This window comes from Oncorhynchus keta, unplaced genomic scaffold (genome assembly GCF_023373465.1).
Source record: "Oncorhynchus keta strain PuntledgeMale-10-30-2019 unplaced genomic scaffold, Oket_V2 Un_scaffold_13320_pilon_pilon, whole genome shotgun sequence".
NCBI lineage: Eukaryota > Metazoa > Chordata > Actinopteri > Salmoniformes > Salmonidae > Oncorhynchus > Oncorhynchus keta.
In genome coordinates this window covers 289,806-314,267 of record NW_026290771.1, presented here as the reverse complement: position 1 = coordinate 314,267, position 24,462 = coordinate 289,806, and the positions used below count along the sequence as shown (strand labels likewise).

At 43.6% G+C, this 24,462-nt stretch overlaps 1 protein-coding gene across 4 annotated transcripts; it reads left to right on the top strand.

The window, feature by feature from the left end:
- The first annotated feature begins 7,691 nt into the window (after positions 1-7,691).
- Positions 7,692-23,059, top strand: LOC118376397 (somatostatin receptor type 2-like). 4 transcript variants are annotated; one of them, XM_052513631.1, is made up of 4 exons: positions 7,695-8,137; positions 8,362-8,513; positions 17,911-18,730; positions 19,442-23,059. In XM_052513631.1, exons 3-4 carry the CDS (start codon positions 17,972-17,974, stop codon positions 19,850-19,852), a joined length of 1,170 nt encoding a protein of 389 aa, XP_052369591.1. In that variant the 5' UTR covers positions 7,695-8,137; positions 8,362-8,513; positions 17,911-17,971; the 3' UTR covers positions 19,853-23,059. The 4 variants fall into 4 exon arrangements, with proteins under 4 accessions (XP_052369592.1, XP_052369591.1, XP_052369593.1 ...); XM_052513632.1 differs by lacking the exon at positions 8,362-8,513 and having other exon boundaries at positions 7,692-8,137; XM_052513633.1 differs by lacking the exon at positions 7,695-8,137 and having other exon boundaries at positions 8,146-8,513; positions 17,911-18,682.
- The last annotated feature ends 1,403 nt before the right edge of the window (positions 23,060-24,462 follow it).

Below are 24,462 nucleotides of genomic sequence, written 5' to 3'. Positions count from 1 at the left end.
TGTCATGGATTCTACCAAGACTGTAATAAAGCACTCAGGCCCAGAGCACGGGGGAGAGGGTCTCCCCCTGGGCAATTAAAGGTTGGATACAGGAATGCTGGAGGTAGCAGCTGGACGGAAAAGAGTATGTTCTCTCACTCTTACCTACCTCTCCCCTCTTTCTCTTCCCCATCTCCCTGTCTCTTCATTCCTTTCCCCCATATCTCCGTACCTCTCATCTCCATAGCACTTTATTCTGATACACTAGGTCAGGCTCAGAGTTTAGTATCGACTCTATGGTCCCCATTGGGCTGCAGCTGTGAATGCTGCATGAAAGCAGAAATGTACAGACTACAGCACTCTAGTACCACAGAGACTTCTTCAAAGCAATGCACATGAGGCACATATATTAACATTTGGTTCAGTAAACACTATTTAGCATACCACATCAGTTGCTTCTAAATGTCCAAATCTGCAACTCTCATTTTCTTTAAAACACGTTGGCTAATGAATATAGCCCTATTTCTTTCAAACATCATCTAGAAGAACCTAGGTGCATCTTAATATACTAGAATAGCTACCTCTACTTGTCTCCTCTCATCTGTACTGATCTGAAATAATGGGGGCAGGGCATGTCAAAAAAATAAGTTGACTTAAATGTATTACATTCATAGCTAATTATCTGATGCCAAATATAAACATGTATTTGTTTTTAAACATAGGCCTTTATTTTCTGCAAAATCACACTCATACCACTGTAAGTGAGCTTATAGCCAACGGCTCAGAGGTAGGCTATCATCTGATCGTAGTGAATCTAAAGGCTGGAAATCAGTTAGCTAGCTATCTCTGCTGTTTAAAAATACAACTAGTCTTTAACTGTGATTGGAGTTTATTCCGCTGTTGACATCTTCTCTTATGCCTCCTAACAAACAGTAGAATTGAAGCCTTCCCTGTCCCTGACAGTGAGATGACACATGTAACTCACAAAGGGAGCCACTTCTACAATTCCGTTGTATGTCGGTAGCTTCTGCCTGCAGGCGGAGTGCCTCGCATGCTCTCCTGTGGTGGCAGAGAAGAGGAAGAGGGGAGTGGGAATTTTCCAAGTTAGACAAATTAGAATTGAGCTAGTTTGATGGCAGACTCATTTCAGTAAGAAGAGAGAGAGAGAATAGACTTAAAGGGAAATAAAAATGTAATAATAAAAAAACACCACCAATCTGAAAGGGCACTTTTCTCATAGGAGGGCGGAAGGGCAGGTGCTGGGTACCCGTAGAACTATCTGTGCCTGAGGAAGACAATATCAGGGCTGACAGGGGATTTACCCCCTTTTCCTTCAAGGCAAAGTACAAAAAGGGAGAAGAGATGAGCAGAGGAAGACATTTTAGACTACTGAGATGCAGTCAGTCAGTGTGTACCAGTGAGAGAGCCTCTGTTCCTATTGAGATGCAGTCAGTCAGTGTGGACCAGTGAGAGAGCCTCTGTTCCTATTGAGATGCAGTCATTCAGTGTGGACCAGTGAGAGAGCCTCTGTTCCTATTGAGATGCAGTCAGTCAGTGTGGACCAGTGAGAGAGCCTCTGTTCCTATTGAGATGCAGTCAGTCAGTGTGTACCAGTGAGAGAGCCTCTGTTCCTACAGGGATGCAGTCAGTCAGTGTGTACCTGTGAGAGAGCCTCTGTTCCTATTGAGATGCAGTCAGTCAGTGTGGACCAGTGAGAGAGCCTCTGTTCCTATTGAGATGCAGTCATTCAGTGTGGACCAGTGAGAGAGCCTCTGTTCCTATTGAGATGCAGTCAGTCAGTGTGGACCAGTGAGAGAGCCTCTGTTCCTATTGAGATGCAGTCATTCAGTGTGGACCAGTGAGAGAGCCTCTGTTCCTATTGAGATGCAGTCATTCAGTGTGTACCTGTGAGAGAGCCTCTGTTCCTACAGAGATGCAGTCAGTCAGTGTGTACCTGTAAGAGAGCCTCTGTTCCTACAGGGATGCAGTCATTCAGTGTGTATCTGTGAGAGAGCCTCTGTTCCTACAGGGATGCAGTCATTCAGTGTGTATCTGTGAGAGAGCCTCTGTTCCTATTGAGATGCAGTCATTCAGTGTGTACCTGTGAGAGAGCCTCTGTTCCTATTGAGATGCAGTCATTCAGTGTGTACCTGTGAGAGAGACTCTGTTCCTACAGAGATGCAGTCAGTCAGTGTGGACCAGTGAGAGAGCCTCTGTTCCTACAGAGATGCAGTCATTCAGTGTGTACCTGTGAGAGAGCCTCTGTTCCTATTGAGATGCAGTCATTCAGTGTGTACCTGTGAGAGAGCCTCTGTTCCTACCAGTGAGATGTTCAGTCAGTCATTCAGTGTGTACCAGTGTTCCTACAGAGATGCAGTCAGTCAGTGTTACCTATCTGTTCCTACAGATGCAGTCATTCAGTGTGTACCTGTGAGAGAGCCTGTTCCTATTGAGATGCAGTCATTCTGTTCCTGTGAGAGAGCAGAGATGCAGTCAGTCAGTGTGTACCAGTGAGAGAGCCTCTGTTCCTACAGAGATGCAGTCAGTCAGTGTGTACCAGTGAGAGAGCCTCTGTTCCTACAGAGATGCAGTCAGTCAGTGTGTACCTGTGAGAGAGCCTCTGTTCCTATTGAGATGCAGTCATTCAGTGTGTACCTGTGAGAGAGCCTCTGTTCCTACAGAGATGCAGTCAGTCAGTGTGGACCAGTGAGAGAGCCTCTGTTCCTACAGAGATGCAGTCATTCAGTGTGTACCTGTGAGAGAGCCTCTGTTCCTACAGAGATGCAGTCAGTCAGTGTGTACCAGTGAGAGAGCCTCTGTTCCTACAGAGATGCAGTCAGTCAGTGTGTACCAGTGAGAGAGCCTCTGTTCCTACAGAGATGCAGTCAGTCAGTGTGGACCAGTGAGAGAGCCTCTGTTCCTCCAGAGATGCAGTCAGTCAGTGTGGACCAGTGAGAGAGCCTCTGTTCCTCCAGAGATGCAGTCAGTCAGTGTGTACCTGTGAGACAGAATCTGTGCCTGGATAGATAGGGCACACAACTGATTTTTTTGTTGTTGTTGCTTGCAATGGAACATTTAAATTATTATTTTTTTATTGGACAAGTCCAGGTCGTCCCCTCCCTGTTTCAGTCCATTCTCTTCCCTTTGGTGCATAATGAACATGACCCAGTACTGGAAGGCCCTTAGTGTGAGTGTAGGGTGTGTTATACAATACCTGGAAGAGACTCAAATAGTTCAATACCACACTGGGCGTGGACCTCAACCTTTCATATGCTGAGTGGAGTGTGTCATTAGGAACATCAAACCATACCGCATTTATTAAGCAGCTCCATGGGAGATGAGACAATGCTGACCAGTGTGTCTGTGTGTATTAGTGTGTGTTATGGGTTTTTCCATATCTTCTATTAAGAACAGCACTATTTCATACTGAACACAATGCTCGTGACAAACCAGCACACTCCTCTCTCCTCACCTCCACTTTCCTCTTCTTTAGAACAGTTTGTATATTTCTGGATATGAAAGCACTTTCTTCTCATTTTTGGTTCAACAGTGCTCCCAGAAACCACACTGTTAAGTGGATACTCTGTGGCTACAAGCAACAGTGGAAGATAAACGTTTTAGACACTGAGATTAGTTCCACTTCCTCCTCACCCACAGAGCCTTTTGTTGAAGCCCTGAGGAAGCGTTATTACTACCCCGACTCATGTCTCTCTCAAAAGAACAGCAGAATAACATCATATTCACTATTACACACACACACACACACACACACACACACACACACACACACACACACACACACACACACACACACACACACACACACACACACACACACACACACACACACACACACACACACACACACACACACACACACACACACACACACACACACACACACACACACACACACACACACACAGAGAAACCATTATCACTCATACTCTCGTCCATCTCATCCCGGTCTTTTGTAAGAAGTAAGGGAACAGCAGAAAATTCCCACTCAGACACTCCTCATCTTGTGATCCAGTGAATACAAAGAGCTCTGCTGTAGGGCCAGATGGCAAAAGTGAAATCAATCAGATCAACATGGTCAGAGAGAGACAGAGTCTGCATCCTGAATGCCACCCTATTCCTTGTAGGCCCTGGCCAAAAGGAGTGCACTAAATAGGTAATAAAGTGCCATTTGGGATGCAAAGAGAGTCAGCTTGTTGCCAAGTCATTCAGCAGATGATGCCCTTGTCCTGGCTGACTTCAACCCCACTGAATATCAATCACAACAGGAAACACTATCTCCAAATGTGAAACAGACAGACAATTGGATTTCATTTCAGGTATAAGCTATTTATTTTAAAAGGCAATTAGACAATTCTCCAAGTGATACAAGTGATTCTGGGCACAGACGTCAATTTTCACATTTCAGAACCACGTTGGTTCAATAAGTGGCAAGAAAAAGTATGTGAACCCTTTGTAATTACCTGGATTTCTGCATAAATTAGTCAGAAAATTTGAACTGATCTTCATCTTAGTCACAACAATAGACGAACACAGTCTGCTTAAACTAATAAAAACATTATTGTATTTTTCTTGTCTGTATTGAATACATCGTTTAAACAGTAGGTTGGATAAAGTGTGTGAACCCCTTGGTTAATGACTTTTCCAAAAGCTAATTGGAGTCAGCAGTCAACTAACCTGGAGTCCAATCAATGAGACGAGATTGGAGATGTTGGTTAGAGCTGCCTTGCCCTATACAAAACACTCACAAAATGTGAATTTGCTATTCACAAGAAGCATTGCCTGATGTGAACCATGCCTCGAACGAAAGAGATCTCAGAAGACCTAAGATTAAGAATTGTTGACTTGCATAAAGCTGGAAAGGGTTACAAAAGTATCTCTAAAAGTCTTGATGTCCATCAGTCCACAGTAAGACAAATTGTCTATAAAATGGAGAAAGTTCAGCACTGTTGCCACTCTCCCTAGGAGTGGCCATCCTGCAAAGATGACTGCAAGAGCACAGAATGCTCAATGAGGTTAAGAAGAATCCTTGAGTGTCAGCTAAAGACTTATAGAAATCTCTGGAACATGCTAACATCTCTGTTGACCAGTCTACGATACGTAAAACACTAAACACTGCTGTCCAAAAAAAACATTGTTGCACATCTGAAGTTCGCAAAAGAGCACCTGGATGTTCCACAGCACTTCTGGCAAAATATTCTGTGGACAGATTAAACTAAGTTGAGTTGTTTGGAAGGAACACACGACTCTATGTGTGGAGAAAAAAAGGCACAGCACACCAACATCAAAACCTCATCCCAACTGTAAAGTTTAGGTATGCTCTCTCTAATTCTCTTTCTTTCTTTCTCTCGGAGGACCTGAGCCCTAGGACCATGCCTCAGGACTACCTGGCATGATGGCTCCTTGATGTCCCCAGTCCACCTGGCCGTGCTGCTGCTCCAGTTTCAACTGTTCTGCCTGTGGCTATGGAATCCTGACCTGTTCAACTCTTTAGAGACAGCAGGAGCGGTAGAGATACTCTTAATGATCAGCTATGAAAAGCCAACTGACATTTACTCCTGAGGTGCTGACTTGCTGCACCCTCGACAACTACTGTGATTATTATTATTTGACCATGCTGGTCATTTATGAACATTTGAACATCTTGGCCATGTTCTGTTATAATTTCTATCCGGCACAGCCAGAAGAGGACTGGCCACCCCTCATAGCCTGGTTCCTCTCTAGGTTTCTTCCTAGGTTTTGGCCTTTCTAGGGGATTTTTCCTAGCCACCGTGCTTCTACACCTGCATTGCTTGCTGTTTGGGGTTTTAGGCTGGGTTTCTGTACAGCACTTTGAGATATCAGCTGATGTACGACAATTAGATTCCATTTGATTTTAAGTATGGTGGAGGGAGAGCATCATGGTTCGGGGCTGCTTTGCTGCCTCAGGGCCTGGACAGCTGCTATCATTGATGGAAGAACATTTTACAGGAGAATTTAAGGCTATCTGTCTGCCAATTGAAGCTCAACAGAAGTTGGGTGATGCAACAGGAAAACAACCCAAAACACAGAAGTAAATCAACAATAGAATGGCTTCAACAGAAGAAAATACATCTTCTAGTGGCCCAGACAGAGTATTGACCTCAACCCGATTTAAGATGCTGTGGCATGACCTCGAGAGCGGTTTTCACCAGACATGTTAGGAATAATGTTTAACTGAAACAGTTTTGTAAAGATGAATGGTCCAAAATTCCTCCTGACCGTTTTTCAGGTCTGATCCGCAACTACAGAAAACATTTGGTTGAGTTTATTGCTGCCAAAGGAGGGTGAATGCAAGGGCTCACATACTTTTTCCACCCTACACTGGTGGGGATTTCAGGGAAAACAGCCATTTAGAAGTCTGTGGTTATCTAATGTGAATGGTGAGGGGAGAAGAGGCAGGATTCGGTTTGACACACACAGCCATGGCTTTTATCTGCAGTGTCACAGATACAACCCCCCCCGAATGTCCGCTGACTGGCTTACACTCTGTAGGATGGCAAGGATCATGTCCAAAGAGTGCCAGTAGCACCAATGACGTAAGTCAGAACTTTATTTTTTTATTTATTTTACCTTTATTTAACCAGGCAAGTCAGTTAAGAACACATTCTTATTGTCAAAGTGAACGGCCTAGGAACAGTGGGTTAACTGCCTGTTCAGAACGGGCAGAACGACAGATGTGAACCTTGTCAGCTCGGGATTTGAACTCGCAACCTTCCGGTTAAGAACTCTCAACCACTAAGTCAGAACGCTACAGCAAGTCAGAACGCTACAGCAAGTAAGAACGCTACAGCAAGTCAGAACGCTACAGCAAGTCAGAACGCTACAGCAAGTAAGAACGCTACAGCAAGTCAGAACGCTACAGCAAGTAAGAACGCTACAGCAAGTCAGAACGCTACAGCAAGTCAGAACGCTACAGCAAGTCAGAACGCTACAGACAGCTATATTGATCCTCTAATACAGGACTAGTAAAGGCGCAGTGCACTACTTTGGTGAGAGAAAAAAATTATCATAATATATATATTTATATATTCCGATTTTTCAGGGGTCCCGCAGCACCCGCAGCACCCGCAGCACCCTACTTCCCGTGGCTATGTGAATAGGGTGCTATTTGGGACTCACTTTGACTCTTCCCCCTGGTCACAAAACATTAGAGGAAAGGACATGGTAGTTTAATCTGTTACACAATCATTCTTGTTCCACACAGTTTCATACCAGGGTTCAAATACTATTACAAATATTTTTAACACTTTACCTTTTTTTTTGCTTTTTTTCTGCCTTCCAAGAGTTTTGAATTTTGGGGGACTTTCTATTTGTTCCATTGTGTCAGACAAGCTTAATCAAGCCCTGGAGTATTTAAATGATTTCGAATAGTATTTGAACCCAGGTCTGCATAACAATCTATGCTCATGGGAGTGCAACAGGTCAGCATGACGGCAGGCAGAACAGTGTTTGCAGTTATTTTTATGTCAAAGATAACGGTTGTCTGTCTGCTGCATGTTGTTTTGTCCGTCTTTGCGATTGGAAGCTGTCGATGAACCGAAGGGTAAACGCAACTGTGTGAATAACTTGGTTCTCGTCCACTCAAAGCTATGTGTGACGCTGGTATTGTGTCTAATGTCCCCTCCTCTACCCCACTGGTTGGCTACTGGTTGGCTACTTTCACAATCCAGTTCGAATGAACAGTATGTTTGTCATAGGCTGCACAGCAAAAATACAAGAGGTATCTGGCATAATTTAGCTCTAATAATTATGCTAACATAACGACTATCATTTTCAATACATTTGGTCAATAGATTTACTTGATGATATATACACCTATAATCAATAAATAATTTACAATAATTATGTTTAATCTCACAACTCAAATGAAGACCGGAGGTAAACAAGGCTTCAGCTCACTAACCACCTTCATCTTTTCGTAGTGTGCTGGCTCAGTCCTAACGTAAGAGCCTGGTGACAAAGAGTTTACTGCATGCTTTTATTTTATTAAATGGGAGGAAACGGAGAAGGAATGGGGAAATAATGGACCAGTAACTCTGCGTTTCGGGCTGGAGAACAGTAGCAAGCAGCAGCAACAGCCCTGTACGAGGTCTCTAGCCGGTGTCTGTCATTACAAGCTGTGAGTAGCTAATACAAGCTGCGCGCGCTCCGCATCTCCACTCTATCCGGCCCTTTTCATTCAAGGCATTCTCTGTGCGCACCTTAACATGTAGCCAGACGCACAGAGTCGTGCCACATACATTTATTACTTTTCTTGCGTAGACATATTTTCAATGATCTCGATCTTTTTTATAACTTATTTCAGCATGATGGTAAATTATCAAAGGTTGTTTATTTTGAAAGGTGAATTCAAATGGCAGAGCTGTCAAACCTCGTTTCGGCTGAACGTATTGGAGAGGTGTTTGAGAATGTTTCATGGTGGGAAATGAAGACCCATTGAACTCAGATAAACGGAATAAAGTTTTACATTGGATTATATTTAATCGATTTTAAAGGTAAGGAAAATATAGAAATGTGTCATTGTTTAAATGCAATGTTATATCGGGTCTTACAATTTTCCAACTGACATTTTCTGTCAATTTAGGTGTATGAAAAAATGATCTAGTCGATAATTCTTATTCAGTCATCATGGTAAAGAAAAGGGAAAGACAAGGGAAATCATGTGTGTTGATGTTTTTGAAATGTTGATTAAATATTTAAGCTTCAAATCCTACTATTGCTTTACTCTATTTAGTTTTTCAAATGTATTGTCACATTCATAGACTGACTGATTTATGACACTATTTTATCAGATAACTGTCATTGGATTAACTATTTCATGTTGCGCGTATTTCAATTTGGATGGTTCCAATCCCCGACCACTCTCTGTGATCACATCGGAAACGTGGATTTGAATGTTCTGATCATCGGCTCAACAGGGTCTGTTGCTGCAAGAACAAACAGATGAGTAGCTCCTTATCGTCTACCCCAGATTTCCCACACAGCCCTTTAAATCACTGCGCTAAACGTTGGTGACAGAGTCACTGTGTGCCTGAAAAGACAGAGCGGAGTAAGCTGGCAGAACAAGACGGCAAGCTATCAGGTGCATCGTGCCAGTGCTCTACGGTGCGTCGAGTTAGAACACGACATAAGGGGCGGCAGGTAGCCTAGTGGTTAAAGGTTTGGGCCAGTAACTGAAAGGTTGCTCGATCAAATCCCCTGAGCTGACAGGGTAAAGATCTGTCATTCTGACCATAAACAAGGCAGTTAACCCACTGTTCCTAGGCCGTCGTTGTAAATAAGAATTTGTTCTTAACTGATTTTCCAAGTTAAATAAAGGTCAAATTAAATTTAAAAAATAAGAATAAAAAGACAGAGCAGAGTAAACTGTCAGAACAAGGCATAAATCTGTCAGTTAGTGCCTGAACAGCACTCATGTGGTCTATTCTAAACCAGAGCAGAGTAAACTGTCAGAACAAGGCATAAATCTGTCAGGTAGTGCCTGAACAGCACTCATGTGGTCTATTCTAAACCAGAGCAGAGTAAACTGTCAGAACAAGGCATAAATCTGTCAGGTAGTGCCTGAACAGCACTCATGTGGTCTATTCTAAACCAGAGCAGAGTAAACTGTCAGAACAAGGCATAAATCTGTCAGGAAGTGCCTGAACAGCACTCATTTGGTCTATTCTAAACCAGAGCAGAGTAAACTGTCAGAACAAGGCATAAATCTGTCAGGTAGTGCCTGAACAGCACTCATGTGGTCTATTCTAAACCAGAGCAGAGTAAACTGTCAGAACAAGGCATAAATCTGTCAGGTAGTGCCTGAACAGCACTCATGTGGTCTATTCTAAACCAGAGCAGAGTAAACTGTCAGAACAAGGCAGAAATCTGTCAGGTAGTGCCTGAACAGCACTCATGTGGTCTATTCTAAACCAGAGCAGAGTAAACTGTCAGAACAAGGCAGAAATCTGTCAGGTAGTGCCTGAACAGCACTCATGTGGTCTATTCTAAACCAAAGCAATGTAAAGCGTTGACCCAGCCAGTGAAGAGAAAGTGGTGTAAACTGGCAGACAATCTATCAGGTGCCTGAACAGGGATCTATTATATTATATTCTAAACCAAAGCAATATAAAGCATTGAGCCTGAAGAGATACAGGAGTAATGTTTCGGAACAAGATTTCAATCTATCAGGTGCAGGTTCAGCCCACACATTCTATTTTATTATATTCTAAATCAATACACTGTAAAGCATTAAGACAGCCTTGGTTTATGCGAACTGACCCAGAACGCCTTGGAGCAAGAGCCTATCTCCCGCTTCTGTAGCGTGAGGCAGCTTGAGTAACCTCATGGACAGGATGCTAGTCTATGGCTGGGCCTTACCCGAAATCTCATACCTCCGTATCTCCTTAATGCTGAGTGCCAAGCAGAGACGTATCAGGTCGCAGTTTTACAGTCCTTGGCAGTGTGTGAATTACAGGGGGGGGGGGACTCTAATTTATGGGTCCAGTCCACTAGTGAACTATCAACATTGTTTCAACTGGGCCCCTCACAGTCTTCCACACCAATGAGCTCGGGACCGACACAGACAGCTGTATTTGCATCCCGTATTTCAGCCTTTTTCTATCAGGTGCCAATCAGCCCACATGCTGTCTATTCTATTGAGGCAGTGCCTGAGAAGACAGAGGGAAGTAATCTGGCAGAACAATGAATCAGGTTTCTAAACAACCCACAGGAGCTCTTCTAGTCTATTCTCCTCTATATTATATTCTATTTCATTTAATTATATTACATTATATATTTAAATTCTACCACTAGGCTTAGATCCAGACTACTGAGACTGAACCACTTGTTGACAAATTGCTCAATGTTGCATTCAATACATACTGTACAGTGCATCTATTCATAGTTCAGGAGCCAACGTCAACCCACCAACTTCATTTCAACAAGTCCAAAATGTACATCTAAACATGGAGCAAACATGTTGCATCATGCATCTGAAATGGCACCCTATTTCCTATTGGTCCTGGTCAAAAGTGGTGCACTATGTAGGTAATAGGGTCCCATTCGGGATGCAGGATATAATAGGTAATTACACTGAGTGTACAAAACATTAGGAACACCGTGCTAATATTGAGTGCAGTCCCTTTGCCCTCAGAACAGCCTCAATTTGGTGGGGCACTCTTCGAGGTGTTGAAAGCATTCCACCCGGATGCTGGCCCATGCTGACTCCAATGCTTCCCACAGTTGTGTCAGTTGAGTGTGAAAAAACGAGCAGTATTGCAGTTCTTGACACAGGCTTAAAAATCCTTCTTTAACCTGTCCCTCCCCTTCATTGACACTGATTGAAGTGGATTTAAGAAGTGACATCAATAATGGATCATAGCTTTTACCTAGCTTCACCTGGTCAGTCGATGTCATGGAAAGAGCAGCTGTTCCTAATGTTTTGTACACATCAAATAAAATGTTTATTTGTCACATACAAATATCTAGCAGATGTTATTGCCAGTGTAGCGAAATGCTTCAGTGTATAGTAGTGTTGTGAATTTAGTGCAATGATAGCAACCGTTTCAGTTGTTAGGCTACTCTCTTTGTCTCTGGCACGGTAAGTGACGAGCTAGCTTTTCATTAAACAAAATAATGAGGATTTCTATCAGCCGAATCAAGGTTTTCTTACAAGGCTGGATTTCTTCTAATGCGACTGTCGCTTTATGTATAATGCTTCAGGGATAATGCTTCGGGGATAATGCTTTAGTGATAATGTTTTATGGATAATGCATCAGGGATAATGCTTTGGGGATAACACGCTGGGGATAATGCTTTAGTATAATGCTTTATGTATAACGCTTTAGGGATAATGGTTTATGTATAATGCTTTAGGTATAATGCTTTAGGGATAATGCTTTATGTATAATGCTTTAGGTATAATGCTTTAGGGATAATGCTTTATGTATAATGCTTTATGTATAATGCTTTAGGTATAATGCTTTAGGGATAATGCTTTATGTATAATGCTTTAGGTATAATGCTTGAGGGATAATGCTTTATGTATAATGCTTTATGTATAATGCTTTAGGGATAATGCTTTAGGGATAATGCTTTAGGTATAATGCTTTAGGTATAATGCTTTAGGGATAATGCTTTATGTATAATGCTTTATGTATAATGCTTTAGGTATAATGCTTTATGTATAATGCTTTAGGGATAATGCTTTAGGGATAATGCTTTAGGTATAATGTTTTAGGTATAATGCTTTAGGTATAATGTTTTAGGTATGATGCTTTAGGGATAATGCTTTAGGGATAATGCCAGGAGCTGCTTGTGGATTTAACAGCTCTAATGCAATTCCACCTCTGACACTGCCAAACAACCGCTATGTGGGTGTCAGCTAGCGTGGACGTGATCCCACGGTCTGCGCCCCAAATGCCACTATGGGCTGTGGACACCCTATGGGCTGTGGACACCCTATGGGCTGTGGACACCCTATGGGCAGTGGACACCCTATGGGCTGTGGACACCCTATGGGCTGTGGACACCCTATGGGCTGTGGACACCCTATGGGCAGTGGACACCCTATGGGCTGTGGACACCCTATGGGCTGTGGACACCCTATGGGCTGTGGACACCCTATGGCCAGTGGACACTATGGGCCCTGGTCAAAGTAGTGCAGCACAAAGGGAGGGAATGGGGTTCTATTTGGGACTAACACATGGACACGTGGCCCAGGGAATGTCATCATCTGTTTTACTGTTTTGTTTTCAACATCCCAAATACCCCTCCCTCCTCCCTCGTATCTGGTGTTGCTTATTTAGCACAACAATAGCCATATCTCAGACGCCTCCGAGGCAGCTTTCACTGTGCAGGAGGTGCAATGACAAACTGGCATAATGAAACATGTTATGATGTTGATATTATCTCAGGTTGACAGGGGGCATCCCTCCCACTATGTGCTGACACTGAACTGCACTCTAATTTGGCTCTGTCACGGCTCACTGATTTTGGTGCCGCAGTCCTTCCTTTCTTTCAATTACATAGGCGGGAATCATTTACATACTAATTTGCATTCATTCCCACCCCCTAATAAATACACGTTTTCTATAACAGTGTAGAGGAGTAACCTTTGGGTTGTTATTTACTGAGGGAAGACTATAGTCTAGTATCAAGTGAAGGACAAGCACTTCTCAGGAAGGGGGCTGTGACTGGGGAGTTGACTGAATGCCTTCCCTATGGTATGTGTGTGTGTGTGTGTGTGTGTGTGTGTGTGTGTGTGTGTGTGTGTGTGTGTGTGTGTGTGTGTGTGTGTGTGTGTGTGTGTGTGTGTGTGTGTGTGTGTGTGTGTGTGTGTGTGTGTGTCCATGCATACGTGTGTGTGTGCCAATGACTGGAAAGAACTGCAAGAATCTCTAAAGCTGGAGACTCTTACCTCCCTCACTAGCTTTAAGAACCAGCTGTCAGAGCAGCTCACAGATCACTGCACATAGCTCATGTATGTGTGTGTGTGTGTGTTTCAGTGTGCTAGACTAGCAGACATGACAACATAAATTAGCTGGAAACCTGTACTCAGACTTGTGATAAAAGGCAGAACTGAAGCTGTTCCATTTTGTATTTAAAAGGAGAGAGAATTCCACGGGAAGCTCTCCATACACACACCAGGGTCCTACTGTTGCAGCTTTTAATCTGTTGTGTGATTACACTTGATAAGGGCCTTTAAGGCTGAATGCTGTGAAACCAATGACTGAGTGCATAAACAGCTGGGCCCTCCTACAGAGATGTCATGACTCAAGTCCCTCACTAATGTTTTTGTGTGGGCAGTGATGGCCCAATTCAACATATTTCAACGTATTCTCTGTGAAACAATGAATTGTACAGTGCCTTCGGGAAAGTATTCAAACCCCTTGACTTTTATTGTTACAAAGTGGGATTCAAATGGAATAAATTGTCATTTATTGTCAATGATCTACAAAAGATACTCTGTAATGTCAAAGTGGAAGAACAATTCCAACATTTGTAAAAAAAATATATATATAAATATATATATATATACACTATACACTTTCTGGGTAAGTCTCTAAGAGCGATTACAGCTGTGAGTCTTTCTGGGTAAGTCTTTAAGATCGATTAGAGCTGTGAGTCTTTCTGGGTAAGTCTCTAAGAGCGATTACAGCTGTGAGTCTTTCTGGGTGAGTCTCTAAGCGCGATTACAGCTGTGAGTCTTTCTGGGTAAGTCTCTAAGAGCGATTACAGCAGTGAGTCTTTCTGGGTAAGTCTCTAAGAGCGATTACAGCAGTGAGTCTTTCTGGGAAAGTCTAAGAGCGATTACAGCTGTGAGTCTTTCTGGGTAAGTCTCTAAGAGCGATTACAGCTGTGAGTCTTTCTGGGTAAGTCTCTAAGAGCGATTACAGCAGTGAGTCTTTCTGGGTAAGTCTAAGAGCGATTACAGCTGTGAGTCTTTCTGGGTAAGTCTCTAAGAGCGATTACAGCTGTGAGTCTTTCTGGGTAAGTCTCTAAGAGCGATTACAGCTGTGAGTCTTTCTGGGTAAGTCTCTAAGAGCGATTACAGCTGTGAGTCTTTCTGGGTGAGTCTCTTAGAGCGATTACAGCTGTGAGTCTTTCTGGGTATGAGTCTCTTAAGAGCGATTACAGCTGTGAGTCTTTCTGTAAGTCTCTTAAGAGCGATTACAGCTGTGAGTCTTTCTGGGTAAGTCTCTAAGAGCGATTACAGCTGTGAGTCTTTCTGTAAGTCTCTTAAGAGCGATTACAGCTGTGAGTCTTTCTGGGTAAGTCTCTAAGAGCGATTACAGCAGTGAGTCTTTCTGGGTAAGTCTCTTAAGAGCGATTACAGCTGTGAGTCTTTCTGGGTAAGTCTCTAAGAGCGATTACAGCTGTGAGTCTTTCTGGGTAAGTCTCTAAGAGCGATTACAGCTGTGAGTCTTTCTGGGTAAGTCTCTAAGAGCGATTACAGCTGTGAGTCTTTCTGGGTGAGTCTCTTAGAGCTTTGCACACCTGGATTGTTCAACATTTGCACATTATTCTTTTTTAAGTTCTGTGAAGTTGGTAGTTGATCCTTGCTAGACAGCCATTTCCAAGTCTTGCCATAGATTTTCAAGCCAATTTAAGTCTAAACTGTAACTAGACCACTCAGGAACATTCAATGTCATTTTGATAGGCAACGGCAGTGTATATTTGGCCTGTAGGTTTTCCACTAGACTTTTGCCTGTGCTTAGCTCTATTCTGTTTATTTTTATCCTAAAAAAACTCCCTAGTCCTTGCCAATGACAAGCATACCCATTACATGATGCAGCCACCACCATGCTTGAAAATATGAAGTGATACTCAGTGATGTGTTATGTTGGTAACTACAATGTTGTTGATCCATCTTCAGTTTTCTCCTATTACAGCCATTAAACTCTGTAACTGTTTTAAAGTCACGATTGGCCTCACGGTGAAATCCCTGAGCGGTTTCTTCCTCTCTGGCAACAGAGTTAGGATGGACGCCTGTATCTTTGTAGTGACTGGGTGTATAGATACATGTAATTAATGACGTCACCATGCTCAAAGGGATATTCAATGCCTGCTTTTTTGCCATAACAAACGGGTTGAATACTTATTGACTCAAGACATTTGAGCTTTCATTTGTAAAAAGAAACCTACATTTAATCATTTTTATATTCAGGCTGTAACACAACAAAATGTGGATAAAGTCTAAGGGTTTGAATACTTTCTGAAGGCTCTGTATATTTTATCCCAAATGGGATCCAAATCAGGGGACATGTGCCCTCGGTTAATGGGCTTTAATGGAGCATGATGCCTATGCATTCGTGGACAGGATATAGGTCCATCCCCATCAATTTTCGAAGATCATGGGGCTTACCCAGTACTGATTACCACAGGCTGACTGTAGACAGAGGCTGCAGCTGAACCAGCCAACCAAGAGTCTCTCTCTCAACAGACACCTCCAGGGCCAGGGTCCTCATTTATAATGTTATGCACATTTCACACTCAATTTCTGCATATGCCATTTCTGAAAAGTCTGTGCACTTACAATAATATTGAGATGTATGAACGTGGCACAAGCCATACATTGCATGTTTCCCGTTATATATCAGGCCTGTCATAAAACTGTGTGCGCCTGAACGAGCATTAAAACTCTGCCTGGAAGACATTCACCTTTTATAGTGACAATAACGTCCCTTATTTCCTGTATAATGTGGAACTATTGCCATTTGGCCACTGCATGCAAACTACATTGTTGTTCAATATTTAGTTTATCAACAGATTATTGGGTTTATACTGTATGTCCAGCCTTGGTATAGGCTCTGAGATGAAATAGGTAATGATGTCGCGCTCCTATTGCACATCAATACTGTAGCCTGCCCATACCGGCAACGATTATCTCTGTATGCAGGGCTTACAAATGAGGCCCCAGGAACCAATGGTCTGAAGTGGGATTGCAACACAGGTTACACAGTGGTTACCAAGTTACATAAGGACATTAGTAAATATATACACAATGCATTGGAGGTAGGGGAGAGCAAGCTGCCCTGTGTGCCAGACCTGGGTTCAAATAGTATGTGTTCTTTGAGTGTTTGATTGAGTCTGTCTGGAGTGCCAGAGGTGTGGGGTTTACAGTTCTGGGACTATTTCATTGGTTGCATTACGCCAGGCAAGCTCAATCAAGCCCAGGTAAAGTATTTCAAATAGTATTTAAACCAGGTCAGCCTGTCTGTGTGGTTTCATCCCATCTCTTCCTGGTTTGAGACAGGTTATTATTACAGTAGTCTGTGATGAGCATAGTTTTATTGCAACAGCACAAGCGTGGCACACTCATTAACATCCTAATCAATTAAGTCAACAGCATGTGCCATCCTCGGAGCTGAGGGGGGCAGAATTACCTGCATTGTCTGGAAAGACAATCACTTTTAGTTATGCTACAGTCTACACTTAAGCATTTGTAGACAATCACATTAGTCTTCATATTGTTATAGTCAGTGGTGTAAAGTACTCAAGTAAAACTACTTTAAAGTACTACTTAAGTAGTTCTTTAAGGTATCTGTACTTGACTATTTATATTTTTGACTACTTTTACTTAACTACATTCCTAAAGAAAATAATGTACTTTTTACTCCATGAAACCCAAAAGTACTCATTGCATTTTGAATGCTTAGCAGGACAGAACAATTCCCACACTCATCAAAAGAACATCCCTGGTCATCCCTACTGCCCCTAATCTGGCAGACTCACTAAACACACATGCTTTGTTTGTAAATGATGTCTGTCTTGGAGTGTGACCCTGGTTATCCAGAAAAAAAAGAAAATGATGCCTGTTTAATAATATAAGGAATTTGAAATAACTTATACTTTTAAGTATATTTGAGCAATTACATTTACTCTTCCTACGTAAGTATATTTATAACCAAATACGTTTAGACTTTAACTCAAGTAATATTTCATTAGGTGACTTTCACTTGAGTCATTTTCTATTAAGGTATCTTTACTTTTACTCAAGTATGACAATTGGATACTTTTCCCACCTCTAGTTATTGCTAATATAATAAGCTAATATTATGAAACGTGTTTAAGCCGAGCTTGGACAAAAATGGTGCTAAACAGAAGGACTTGGAAATCCAAAACAATTTACCACAAGTAACCTCAACTTAGAAAAACAACAACTGCAATGTTCTTCGAGGTTCATTAGGGACAAAAGAAAGTAAGATTAGAAACAATGAAAATCTGAGGGGGGAGGGGAACAGAGAGTAAATGTACATTTATATTTCGTAACTGTGTGCTATTATATTTTGTGAGGCCTTTCAAAAATGTTTGTTCCCTAGAAAAAGAGACGGAGACAGAGAGAGCGAGAGGCCACATTGATTCTGAGAGGCACCACATTGATTCTGTTATTTTCTTCCATCCATGCAGGTGGGATGTTATAGTCCGAGTTCCTTGGATATCTGAGAGACATTGAGGAACCAGTGCCACCATGGACTCCTGGGTGTTCCCCTCCTCGCTCCCCAACCTAACCGAAGAACCCCTGATGTACGACAGCTTTATTCTGGGCAACGAGTCAACGGAACCCAATGGTACCTATACGGGCGACAACACGTTCAACCAGACCAGCACCATGGTCATCACCTTCCTCTACTTCCTGGTGTGTGGTATCGGTCTCTGTGGCAACGCCCTTGTGATCTACGTCATCCTGCGCTACGCCAAGATGAAGACGGTCACCAATATTTACATAATGAATTTGGCAGTCGCAGATGTTCTGTTCATGTTGGGCTTACCGTTCATCGCCATTCAGCTGGCGCTGGTCCACTGGCCGTTCGGTGCGGTGCTGTGCCGCGTGGTCATGACCGTGGACTCACTCAACCAGTTCACCTCCATCTTCTGCCTTATGGTCATGAGCATCGACCGCTACCTGGCCGTTGTGCACCCCATCCGGTCCACCAAGTGGCGCAAGCCACGTATGGCCAAGAGCATCAACCTGGCGGTGTGGGGGGTGTCACTCCTGGTCAACCTGCCTATCATAATCTACAGCGGTTTAATCACCAAGCACAACAGTTGCTTCTGTACCATCGTGTGGCCGGAGCCTGAGGAGGCCTACTACACCGCCTTCATGTTCTACACCTTCGTCCTGGGTTTCTTCCTCCCGCTCATGGTCATCTGCCTGTGTTACCTTCTCATCATCATCAAGGTCAGTCTCATGGTCATCTGCCTGTGTTACCTTCTCATCATCATCAAGGTCAGTCTCATGGTCATCTGCCTGTGTTACCTTCTCATCATCATCAAGGTCAGTCTCATGGTCATCTGCCTGTGTTACCTTCTCATCATCATCAAGGTCAGTCTCATGGTCATCTGCCTGTGTTACCTTCTCATCATCATCAAGGTCAGTCTCATGGTCATCTGCCTGTGTTACCTCACCATCATCATCAAGGTCAGTCTCATGGTCATCTGCCTGTGTTACCTTCTCATCATCATCAAGGTCAGTCTCATGGTCACCTGCCTGTGTTACCTCACCATCATCATTAAGGTCGTACTTGTTTTACATCGTTCTGCCACCACTACGGTGTCCATATTAGGACATAATCAGTGTCACCTCCTGAGACCAAGGCGGACCGACATAGATGAGACTGACTACTGCCATGACTACTGCAGTCTTTCTATACTTCTATTTTCATTTCAACCTGACTAAATTGTTGTGACCTATCGTATGTTGTAACAGTAGCACAGTATGTCTACTTTAATCTATCATTTTCTTATTTTGTTTTTGCCTGTGCGGTGAAGTGCCTTGAAATGTAGCTATATTTACCTATATTTTAAAGTGGGCTATACAGATAAAATCTATAATTATTACTACTATGAAAGTGAAGTCCTCAGGGATCCGTGTCGGGTCTCTTAATATTTATGTTTTTTTTTAAAGATTGCTATACAAATAAAATCTTTCATTTTTTAGGTGAAGTCGTCAGGGATCCGTGTCGGATCCACTAAGAGGAAGCGCTCGGAGAGGAAGGTAACCCGCATGGTGTCCATCGTGGTTGCCGTGTTCGTCTTCTGCTGGCTGCCCTTCTATGTCTTCAATGTGACATCGGTGACAGGAACCATCTCCACCACGCCCTTCCTGAGGAGCACCTTTGCCTTCGTGGTGGTCCTGGGTTACGCTAACTCGTGTGCCAACCCCATCCTTTACGCGTTCCTGTCGGAGAACTTCAAGAAGAGCTTCCAGAACGTTCTGTGTCGGAAGAAGGTGGGTGGGCTGGATGTGATTGAGCGCAGCGACAGCAAGCAGGACAAGTCGCGCATGATGAATGACCCCACGGAGACTCAAAGCACGCTACTCAATGGAGACCTGCAGACCAGCATTTGAAGCTTGTTAATTCTAATTGCATCCCTTATGTGTGATCTATACAGACATCTTTGATTTCACATCAACTCTCCCTCAACCTCACAAGCTCATCACACACAAACAAATAAACTAACAAAACGCACACGCACACACACACACACACACACACACACACACACACACACACACACACACACACAGAGAGAAACAAACACGCAGGTGTTTCTGCAGGTGGAATCGGTCATCCTGACCTGTTATCATACCCTATGAACAGCTCACATAGGGAGAGTGATTGTAGTTGATCTCATGGTGTGATATTTTGTAAGCATTTTCTTCTCCCTGTGGACGAGATGAAAAAAATGCCAAAGGAACTAAACCCTCATGGTGTCTGCTCCTCAACGGCTGTTATCATGTTCTTTATGTCTCATATCTCTGTTTACCAACTCTCGCTTTATGTTCTCAAAAGACATACAATGACATGACATGACATTGGGTTTTCCTGGTCGTAAAACCCATACATTGGGATATGTTCATAAAGGAGAGAATACAAACTGTAGTTGTGACTGCTCTCTGGTGTTTGGGTGGATAGCTGAAGATGTGTCCTGAGTGTATTGACACTGGTGGACAGTGACAGGATCATGTGAGGACCAGAACAGGGTTGTGTTCATTAGGCCCCAAACGGAAGAAAAGGGACTGAAACCAGGAAGTGCTACCTGAAATTGTCTAATAAGAAACATGCGTTTTCCGCTGCAGAGCATTTTGACATGTCCCAGACTGTTACCTACGGTTACTGATTGACAGCAGACGAGACTTAACCATGGAGAACAAGGATTCTCTGCACATATGTTTACACTAGCAGGGTGAACCACCACCTCAATCAGTCTTTGTCACATTGTCCCGTAGCCAAGATAAATAGCAGACTAGGACGTAGGAAGTATGCCAAAGTGAGACTAGGACTACAGCAGACTCACTGTGTGCACATTGTCTGTTTACAAAGATTGTGTCCAAAATGTTGGGCAGAATGTGGAATTAGTAACATGCCTCTATTCTTAGATACTGTATTACTTAACACAACAGTGAGCAGCAGGCCACATCACATCTGGATCACTACACCAAGGTGTAGTTTGGTTATCTAATGACTTACTACAGAAAGAGGAGTAAGGTCTGAAATGACATAAAAACACATGATATCCCACATGGGTAATTTGCTGGCACAAGTCCTGCTGAGACTTATACTGTCCAAATATGGACTCCGTAAAGTCGGTTTAACATTATGGTTGACCTTAGTGGGGTTTTTAACCTCAGAAAGACACATATATGCTGTGGACAAATATTCATCAGTGAGTCATGGACCTACAGCATACAGCTGAACAGAGTGACAGAGTTGGAATCACATGACCTAATGATGACTGTATGAAGTCCCCTGATAACTATGAATGCACCCTTACTATGTAATTGAACAGTTTCTCTGTGTGTGTGTGTGTGTGTGTGTGTGTGTGTGTGTGTGTGTGTGTGTGTGTGTACACGTGTGTGTGTGTGTGTGTACTGTACACAGTGTTTTATTTGATACAACATTCAGTCCAAGGCCATGATTAGTAGAAGTGTAGAATGAGTAGATATTGTCCCCAATATGTGTACCAGGTGACCTCACCAGGAAAAACTCAGGGCCCAAATTATAATTCTAGCCCAGAGTGTTTCTTGGTCGGGTTATTATAATTCTAGCCCAGAGTGTTTCTTGGTCAGGTAACATGACCAGTAAGGGTGCAGAGTCCTACTACAGAGATGAATGTTGACATTTTGTTATATTGACGGTATTAGCATGGCATCGACCAAGGCTAATCACTAACCAAACTGCTGCTAGACTGTATAGACTCCAATGTGTGCTGTAATTGTCAAGTCAACATTGTCATGTCGTGGTTGAGAATCATTTAATTCATTTTTCCTCCAAGCTGAGTGGCCGCTGTTTGATAGTTTAGATAGCAAAGACAATGCATTTTTCAATCCTATTGTCCAGTCCTATTTGAAACCATCCCTGGTCACGTTTCACCTCATTCATAAATTGTTGCTATTGCTGTTATGTTGCAGTTACAGAAAATAATGTCCAAGAAAGACCCGTCTTTGCTTCAGCAGGTATTGAATACTGTAGTGGTCTTCTTTGCTGTAAATTAAGCAGCGTTAATCTGTTTCTCCATCAAGCATAATTTCTTCAAAGCCCAAAGAACAAATCCACAGTCTGATCAGTTACAATTCAAAATGGCAGTCGTCAGAAACACTACAGGTCATGCTACAAACACCGATAAATCTCCACCGCATCGTGGATTCATTATTTGAAATAGTTACCCTTAGTTTGGCAGCTGTTTGACCTGCATCTGACCCACATTTCATAGCTGGTCTTCAGGCTTGCCGAGTCATGTTGTGTTTGAGATGCTGAGCTCATCACAGGCTACCCAGGCCTAGGGCGGGACAATCACCCACATACCCCTACTATTTCTGAGAGGTCAAGTCTACTCATCCCAGGCCACCCATGCAGGCCCAGGGCAGGACAATCACCAACCTGTCCCACACTGGCACATGGAGCATTACCACTGGGCACACACTAGTTCAATCAACATTGTTTCCACGTCATTTCAACGTGGAATAGACATTGAATTGACCTCCGTTCCCAGTGTGCCCTCGCTTTGGGAGGTCAGAGGTCACGCTGAGGTCTCCAGTCTGAGCGATGTGAATTTGAGAAGGGCTAGAAAACATTGTAACCCTACAGGGGTGCAGCAGTGTTCATTCTACTCCCCATCATCATTACTCCCTAAATCTCACAGGTATAACCTGTGGATGGATCTATGCCTATATGGTAGTGTGTACTATACTGTAGATCAGGCTAGAACAGTCAGTACAAAGCCTCTTACATAAAGGTTCACCTGACTCAAAGTGCCATTGTCTCCAGGTGCCATTGACGCCATTCCATTTGTTCCGTTCCAACCATGATTATGAGCCATTCTCTCCTCAGCAGCCTCCTATGATATAAACTATTGTATTGGATTGTCTTTACATTTTGAATACCATCACATTTTATTTGCAATTGACAGAGCAGTGGTTCCCAATACTGTTACGTGTGAAGGAGAGCTCAGGCTCCACAATCTGGCTTCAACCTCCATTATGAGTGGCCGCTGTATCTTTGCTTCGTGAAAAACTTTTTCTGAGCTTTTTTGACTAATAAAAAATCTGACCATGGCCTTTTTTCCCTTTACATTTCTCATGCTTATTAGACTTCATTTGAGATTACAATATTACATGCTGTTGTTCGTTTACAACCTACAGTGGGTAATATGTTAGCATAGCAGCACATTTTCATCCAACCATGGCACCCTGGCTTGGCTACATTGTCTGTAGACATTACAGAATGGGGACCATGACAACACATCCTACAAGTGCTGACGTAAATTGATATGTTATTAGCTATACAAAGTTTCAGGCTGCTGTAGAACCGTTGCAAATAGCTAGCCAACATGGTTATTGTGATATAAAAGGGCAACTCTATAGCCTCCATTTAACATGTGTCCATTACTACTATTATTCTCAGTAGACACGCTCCTGTCCACGCTAGGACACGCTCCTGTCCACACGAGGACACGCTCCTGTCCACACGAGGACACGCTCCTGTCCACACGAGGACACGCTCCTGTCCACACTAGGACACGCTCCTGTCCACACTAGGACACGCTCCTGTCCACACTAGGACACGCTCCTGTCCACACTAGGACACGCTCCTGTCCACACTAGGACACGCTCCTGTCCACACTAGGACACGCTCCTGTCCACACTAGGACACGCTCCTGTCCACACTAGGACACGCTCCTGTCCACACTAGGACACGCTCCTGTCCACACTAGGACACGCTCCTGTCCACACTAGGACACGCTCCTGTCCACACTAGGACACGCTCCTGTCCACACTAGGACACGCTCCTGTCCACACATTCTCCTGTCCAGGACACGCTCCTGTCCACCACTAGGACACGCTCCTGTCCACACTAGGACACGTCCACACTAGGACACGCTCCTGTCCACACTAGGACACGCTCCTGTCCACACTAGGACACTCCTGTCCACACTAGGACACGCTCCTGTCCACACTAGGACACGCTCCTGTCCACACTAGGACACGCTCCTGTCTCCTGTCCACACTAGGACATTCTCCTGTCCACACTAGGACATTCTCCTGTCCACACTAGGACATTCTCCTGTCCACACTAGGACACGCTTCTCCTGTCCACACTAGGGACACGCTCCTGTCCACACTAGGACACGCTCCTGTCCACACTGGACACGCTCCTGTCCACGCTACTAGGACACGCTGCTCCTGTCCACACTACTAGGACACGCTCCTGTCCACACGCTCCTGTCCACACGAGGACACGCTCCTGTCCACACTAGGACACGCTCCTGTCCACACTAGGACACGCTCCTGTCCATACTAGGACACGCTCCTGTCCATACTAGGACACGCTCCTGTCCATACTAGGACACGCTCCTGTCCACACTAGGACACGCTCCTGTCCACACTAGGACACGCTCCTGTCCACACTAGGACACGCTCCTGTCCACACTAGGACACGCTCCTGTCCACACTAGGAC

Coding starts and splice junctions, on each gene's coding strand:
- LOC118376397 (XM_052513632.1), top strand. CDS start 17,972: ATGGACTCCTGGGTGTTCCCCTCCTCGCTCCCCAACCTAACCGAAGAA. Junction 18,731..19,441: donor ACCTTCTCATCATCATCAAG/GTCAGTCTCATG, acceptor TTCATTTTTTAG/GTGAAGTCGTCAGGGATCCG.